We start from the raw sequence: 7,649 nt of genomic DNA, 5'->3' as shown, positions 1-7,649 counted from the left end.
AAATATATTTATAGAAATCGTAGTTCCAAATTGAAATGAATCTCATTTTCATAGTTTGGTTGAAAACTTTCAATATTTTCAAGATTCAGTTTGATTCCAAATTTCATAAAACCATAGCTAATAATTCGATGTTAGTTTACTTCAAAACCAAACCAAATTCAACCTTGCTCTTCCCTAACTCGAATCGTAACCACCAAATCAGTTGAGAATAAGCCTGATGATCATAGTATGAGATCATCTATCCCAATTCCTATCCACCAAAACACTTCAGAATAAGCCCCTGACCACTTTATTCAAGAGACGAAAGACAAGTGATATACTCCAGCTCCGCATCTACAATGGGTTAGGTAGTTGTTGTTTGGAACACCTCAATTCAATATATATTTCTTGGACCTTAAAGAATTGCAAGTTTAACATTATAAACTATTTGCATTCTCCTCTTAAAACAATTAGACACATCCACATTCGTTTGTTTTTGTAGTCTATACTCTTCATGACCCTTAGATTATTGTCTGACTTAAAACTCAGATATTTCAATACTTCTCTCTACACATTTCAAGAAGAGTAAGACAAAGATAGTTCAAAAAATATAGAACTACCTTTGATGACCGCAACGGAGAAACATATACATTATGAACACATACCCCATCACGGCGTGTTGATGACCAATCAAGAAACACACTACGAAAAACTTGAGGTTTACACTGTCGTTCATTTCTATAGTTGAAAATTATTTCTTTAAAAGTCAATTTTAGTTCACAAATATGTGGCCGTCACATAAGAAATTAGGATTACAAAGTGTGATTACTCAATATCCTAATTACTCTCACATTTTTGCACTGCAAACCTTTGGAACTCCATAGAAACAATAGACGATAATCTGATCAATATGACGATTACAGAACATGGTCGTCCTTTCACTCATAATTTGTTGAAAACAGATAAAAAATAATCTCTCGGATCTCCCGAGATATCTGTACCCTTTCAACCATACCGTTGATTCTGGAAGCACCTAACTTCACAATCTAAGTTGCACAAGAAGTTGCACTATCTTACTATAGAATGGGAACAATAATAGAATGGCAATGGCCAATGTAAGGCACCAAACCATATTCTAACTACATTTCATTTGTCTACGCCCTCAATAGGCTTGGGCCATCTCTACTTCTTGAGTGCTATTGTGATATTGTTTAATGTCAAAATTAGAGTGAAAAATGCTAAACTCTAGTTGTTGACATATTGTTTCATATCAAAATCAAAGTCAAAATGTTTTGAAAAAATGTGACAAAGAGTTTTCAAAGTTAAAGACAAAGTGTTTATGAGGTTGATGAAATATGTTGTTTTTTCTCTTTTTGTAATTTTTTTTGTGGCAATCTAAATTGAGAATATGAGCTATGCCATAATAAATAAACCCATTTTATAATGAGAAGAGAGTGACAGTGGCCATTGTTGGTGTTCCTATCTAAATGTATCAAGGGTTCAAGCCTTCTTTTTGCAAGATACACCTCAAATGTACTTGACATTAGTGCATTATTGTTTCTTTAAAGAAAAATCTTGATGGTTCAGATTAAAGTTGTGTACATTTGGTTTGTCTGAAAGGGATAAAAGGTTACATTTTACAAGCTTCCAGAGAAAAGGAGCCACAGATTTGAAAAAGCTAAAGTGAGCAGAAAATTTGAAAAAGATTAATGATTTCTTATGATCATCCATGAGACCGATCTGTTATTACTATTTTCTTCACTTCAAAAAGCAATGCTAATCGAGCCCCTAAACTTACTTAAGCTCTCTTCCATTACAGAGTATTTTTCCAATTCCCTGTCGATTCCCAGGTTCATCTTCGCTTGATGTGTACTGTTCCAAGAATGGACAAGAGTTGGATGATGATAACAGATAGGCTAAAAAGCAAAGAGTATGTACAAGGTGTTCAGTCATTTTTGGAGTTCGCTACGAAGAATTTAGGGCCGCAGGATGAAATCCGTTGTCCTTGTGTTGATTGCTTGAACGGCACGAAATTACCTCGACATGTTGTACGGTTGCACTTGCTTCGAAGAGGAATCACATGTTCTTATCGCACTTGGGTCCACCACGGGGAACGTGTCCCCCTATTTCGTGGTCATCCTACTATGCGAAACAATGACACTCAAACCGACCGAGCTGGAATGACAACCAATCACGAAAATGTGGATGAACTTCCAACCATGTTACAAGAGATTTACATGAGTGGTCTCATGGATGATCCTATCGACGGAGAACATACTAGTTCGGAGAGGCACAATTTGTTTAAGTTCATGAAGTTGTTCGATGATGCTCAACGTCAAGTATATCCAGAGTGTGAAAAGTTTTCCATCTTGTCCTTCGTAATTAAGATGCTTCACGTGAAGGTGTACAATAAATGGAGCAACAAATCTTTCGATATGGTTATGCAAGTTTTCAAAGACATTCTCCCAAAGTGTCATGAAAATGTTCCATGGACCCTTTATGAAGCGAAAAAGTTCTTACGTGAGTTGGGTTTGGGATATGAGCCCATTCATGCATGCAAGAATGATTGTACTTTATTTTGGAAGGACAACGCCGCATTGGAGAATTGTTCTACATGTACGGAGTCAAGATACAAGTTGAACGACAAGATGGGTAAAAAAATTCCACAGAAAATACTGAGGTACTTTCCTTTGCCACCGAGGTTGAAGAGATTTTACATGTCGAAAAAAACAGCTGTAGATATGAGATGGCACAAAGATAAGCGTGTGGATGATGGAGTACTGCGACATCCAGCTGATGGTGAGGCATGGAAGGACTTTGATAGGTTGCATCCTACGTTCTCTGCGGATCCTCGGAATGTGCTAGGGCTTGCGACGGATGGTTTCAATCCATTCGGACATATTAGTACATCGTACAGCATGTGGCCCGCAATCTTAATGCCTTACAATCTACCCCCATGGAAGTGTATGAAAGATCCATTTCTCATGATGTCATTGCTTATTCCCGGACGATCCGCACCCGGCAGGGACATCGATGTTTACTTGCAACCATTAGTAGAAGAGTTAACTAATCTGTGGGAGTATGGTGTGGAAACATATGATGCCTCTACCGGCCAAATATTTACAATGCATGCAGCAGTCATGTGGACCATCAATGATTTCCCTGCATATGGTTCGTTGTCTGGTTGGAGTACAAAAGGTTACTTGGCCTGCCCTAATTGTAACGTGGATGCATCATCTCGGCGTTTGCGCAATAAGATAGGGTTTATGGGTGCTCGGCGGTACTTACCTGAGAACCATAATTGGCGTAGAAGTAAGCTATTCAACGGTGACATTGAGAATCGGTCCAAACCTGTCGAGTTATCGGGAGAACAAATACTGGAGCAAGTTAATTTGGGTACGTACAGGCCATATGGAAAGCATCCAACCAACCAAAAAAGACAAAGGACTGAAAATCCAACTCCGAACTGGACAAAAAAAAGCATTCTTTTCGACCTACCCTATTGGAAAACACTTAAGCTTCGACATAACCTTGATGTCATGCACATAGAGAAGAATATATGTGACAATTTGCTTGGGACACTATTGAGCATTGATGGCAAGAACATGGACACCGACAAAGCACGTTTGGATCTAGAGGACATGCGAATACGAAAGGACTTACACTTGATAAGGCATGCGAATGGCTCTTTCCTAAAGCCTCCGGCATCGTACACATTGTCCCCGGCAGAACGAATAGGGTTTTATGATTTCTTGAAATCAATTAAGTTTCCTGATGGCTATGCGGCAAATGTATCCAATTGTGTCACCGCGAATGGTTGTAAGTTAGTTGGCCTCAAGAGTCATGACTGTCACGTCCTTCTACAACGACTTCTTCCCACTGGGATGCGAGGATACCTTCCTACCGAGATTGGGACCACATTGTTTGAGTTTGGAACTTTTTTTAAACAGTTGTGCTCGAAGACATTGAGGGTGACTGATTTGGAGAAATTGCAAGAACAAATCGTACTTATACTTTGTAAGCTTGAAAAGATTTTTCCTCCAGCTTTTTTCGATGTGATGGTCCACTTGGCAATTCATTTGCCTTACGAGGCTAGGCTTGGAGGGCCTGTCCAATTTCGATGGATGTATCCTATTGAGAGGTATAACAACGAGTCAGGAATTTTTTCTTGTAATTATAGTTCAATATGAACATACTGACGATCACGCCGATGTTTATGTGTAGGATGCTTGGACTTCTTAAAGGATTTGTGGGCAATAAAGCTCGTCCAGAAGGATCCATTGCGGAGGCCTACATATCCAAAGAGTGTACGATGTTTTGTTCAATGTATTTGCATTGAGTTGAAACGGTGTTTAACCGGGAAGAAAGGAACTACGATGGGGGTGCCAATGGCCCGGGGTTGGCGATCTTCACTCAAATTCTTCGTCCTTTTGGTCAACTCCCCAGGGCTGTTGATGTGTCCATAGCTGACCGCGAATTGGCTCATTGGTTTGTCCTACACAATAGTTTGGAAGTGGATGAATATCTAGAGTATGCTTCTTCATCATATATGCAACATACCTTTCCTACATGGTTTTTATTTTTTAAAGTCTTCATTATTCTAATTACTTATGACGTACTTCGTATTAACTAGGGAACACAAGCTCGTGTTGCAACAAAAATATGGAAGTTCATGCAACATTGCAACGCGACAATGCAAAGAATTTCCTAAATGGTTCAAAGCTCGCGTAAGATTATGTAACGTGTTACTCTAAAGTGTGGAGCTAACGTTGAATTATTCTAACTTTGAATTGACATGACATACTTTCTTCTGTAGATGAACCAGTTGCGAAATGAAAACTCACCCGAAGCAACCGATGAGATGTGGGCATTAGCCAATGGACCTAATGCATTATTCAATACATATTCGGGATGCATTTGTAATGGCGTCCGATTCCATACTATCGACCGTGATAACCGTCGTAAATGTCAAAATAGTGGGTTGGTAGTGGAAGGCGACCACCAAGGCCAGTTGATCAAGTTCTACGGCTACCTTTGTAAAGTGTGGGAACTGACATATTTGTTTGGACACCGGGTTGTTTTGTTCCAATGTGAATGGTATAACACCGGTAGTACTCGAACTTTGCGTGTCGAACCACATGTGACAACTGTTGATGTAAGAAGTCGATGGTATAAAGATGACTCCTTTGTGTTCCCAGGCCAAGTTCAACAAGTTTTCTACGTTCCTGATACGAAGTTAGGGCCGAATTGGCGAGTCGTAGAAAAGTTTCAACATCGACGAATTTGGGATGTGCCAGAGTTGGATGTGCCAGAATTTGATGAAGTGTTGCAAGATGATGAAAATAGTACTGTTGTACCAACTGAGCCTATTGATGATGTTGTTGTTTTACGTCGGGATGACATTGAACCGCAAATTATTTCAATGGAAGTTTCTCAGTCCAATAAGCGTGTACAACCGGAGGGTGTTATGGACAATGATTTCATCTGCGATGACGACGATGACCTAACAATCTCGGGTGATGACGAAGAACATGAGATGGAAAGTGATTTTGATGCAGATACGGACCTAGAATTTTAACTCAGTTTGTTTCTTTGTTTGGCTTGTTTTGTTGATGTCATGAGGGCAATTAAGAATATTGAAGAAATTGTAATTTGAATTTCATGCCTACTCTTGAATTTCATGTAATTTGAACCTTCTAATTTTAATTTCCTCTACACTTTGTATGAACTGTTAGAGCAAATTGAGGATCAAATTCATACTCAGTTCAGTTTTTCCAGTCGGACACCTGTGCTGTTTGGCTGCTTTTCCCACAATTTGTGCTGGTTTGCACATCTGCTCTGTCTCTGTTTGCTGAGTTTGACAGTTCGCCGCTGTCTTTGTCCACTTTGGCTGCTTCATGCTTCACTGATATGCTTAGGTGCTAGGTCCCTTATATAGAATGTAAGTTCTTTATATTGTTACTACATACTAGCCATAATGGAAATTATGAACCATATACTATCTCAATGGTAAATCACAAGTTATAGTAAATCATGTGTTCTTAAGACTAATTGCTTTATGCTTGTTTAATCTGTGATAATTGCGTTTGCAGGGTTACAAACTTCCATTTCTTTTAAGTTGCCCACCAAGTAGTAAATGTGTTTTTGCAAACATCACATTTGTTCCCATCTATGAATTTTCTAATGAATTGGTTTAAGTGTGAGGATCTACTGACATCATATGCAAATAGTGAGAGAGAGGTTTTCCCTTTGATATTAGTATAATAATAATTATACTAATAATTACTATTATGTAAAATTCTGTGTGGTGCTCTAGTCAACAAGCCTTCAAAGGATAGCTTAGGAAACCAGAACTGTACATAAAGCTGAAAATGCAGCCTTCATGTGAAGAACCAGTGGTCTGTCAATGGTGCTGCATAATTATGTGTGGTGCTCTAATACAGTTCAGAACATCACATGCACACAAACTCTCACGGCTGCAGCTATTACTCTCAGTTGGGAAGGTCCAGAGTTGTCGTCCAGTCCAGCAATTGCTCAGTATGGGTGTCTAAAAGTCAGTCATGTCGTCGTCTTCATGTTGCAGCGGTTTGTCGAGTTACTTACTGTTGCCTTATCACGATCTGTGTGTCAAGTTGTATTAACTGGGATGGTATTTCTGTGGTCTTTATGGATCCCCTATTCAGCTGCATTATTGTGTCTGCCAGCTTTGTCTGGCAAGATTTTTATGGTAGGTTATGGTTACATTTAGATAGGATTTTGTTCTATGTTAAAATATTCATTTGACCTATGGTTTAAGTTGTGGAAGGTCCTACTGCAGCCCTCTGTTTATTTTGAGTAGTAGTCTCTGCTCTAGCATCTCTAGCAGCAGATGCTTCTCTCCAGGATGATAATTAGATTTATGTGTCCCAAAATTGCGCGGGGCTGCAGTCACAACTTCATATAAATGTCAAGGCTAATGACTGAGAATTTGTGCTAGGTGTAGGCCACCGCCAAGTTTGAACCAGGTAAACAGGAGGGGAATCGAACCCTTATTGGTAGCGTGGGAGCATACCCACTTTTGCTTTGATTGTAGTTGAACTCTCCATGTTTGAGGATCTGCTATGCTGGCTGGGAAAGTGATTGCTTGAGCCAAAGAAGTTTAGCCCACTTCACCTTAGGGTGCTGGGTTCTCCACAAATTCGAAGCAGATTGAATAGAGAAGCACCCATCAGAGGATGCCAGCCAAATAGCTTTATCCTCCATATTAGTTGGGTTACCCTGAACATTAGCCTTAATGTCATCTAATTCCCAGGTCTGGCACACAGGCCATCTCCATCTCCCATCATCTATAATGGAAGCAACCTTAGCCTAAGCTAGAGAGCCTACATCATAAATAACTCAATCTGCAAATCTACTTTTCTGTGATCCTTTCTTCATAAATAATGTTCATTTGTTTACTGCTGTGCGTAAATGTACATAAAATTGGTCATACAATTGCACGGAGCCTGCTCCGTTACTGCTGTAGAATCAAAATTCTCGCAGACTCTTACTGGATACACTTTTTCCTTGCAAAATAGCTTCACCGTCTGGTGAATGAAGTCTAGACTCTTGGTTATAATTGTAACTTTGCCACAGTGGAATGAGACATTATTAATAGTATAATCATCAAATTGCATGACTTCTCCCCATAT

At 39.4% G+C, this 7,649-nt stretch overlaps 1 protein-coding gene across 1 annotated transcript; it reads left to right on the top strand.

Annotated features, from left to right (window-relative positions):
- The first annotated feature begins 1,862 nt into the window (after nt 1-1,862).
- On the top strand, nt 1,863-6,727 carry LOC145806983 (uncharacterized). Its single transcript, XM_082904867.1, has 7 exons — nt 1,863-2,417; nt 2,565-4,120; nt 4,204-4,305; nt 4,426-4,509; nt 4,613-4,706; nt 4,796-5,522; nt 6,423-6,727. The coding sequence occupies exons 1-7, from the start codon at nt 1,863-1,865 to the stop codon at nt 6,725-6,727; spliced, it is 3,423 nt and encodes a 1,140-aa protein (XP_082760993.1).
- The last annotated feature ends 922 nt before the right edge of the window (nt 6,728-7,649 follow it).

This window comes from Camellia sinensis, chromosome 14, assembly GCF_055761805.1.
Source record: "Camellia sinensis isolate YWXY chromosome 14, ASM5576180v1, whole genome shotgun sequence".
Lineage (NCBI taxonomy): Eukaryota > Viridiplantae > Streptophyta > Magnoliopsida > Ericales > Theaceae > Camellia > Camellia sinensis.
Note: the sequence above shows the minus strand (reverse complement) of the source record. Positions and strands in the feature narration are given on the sequence as shown.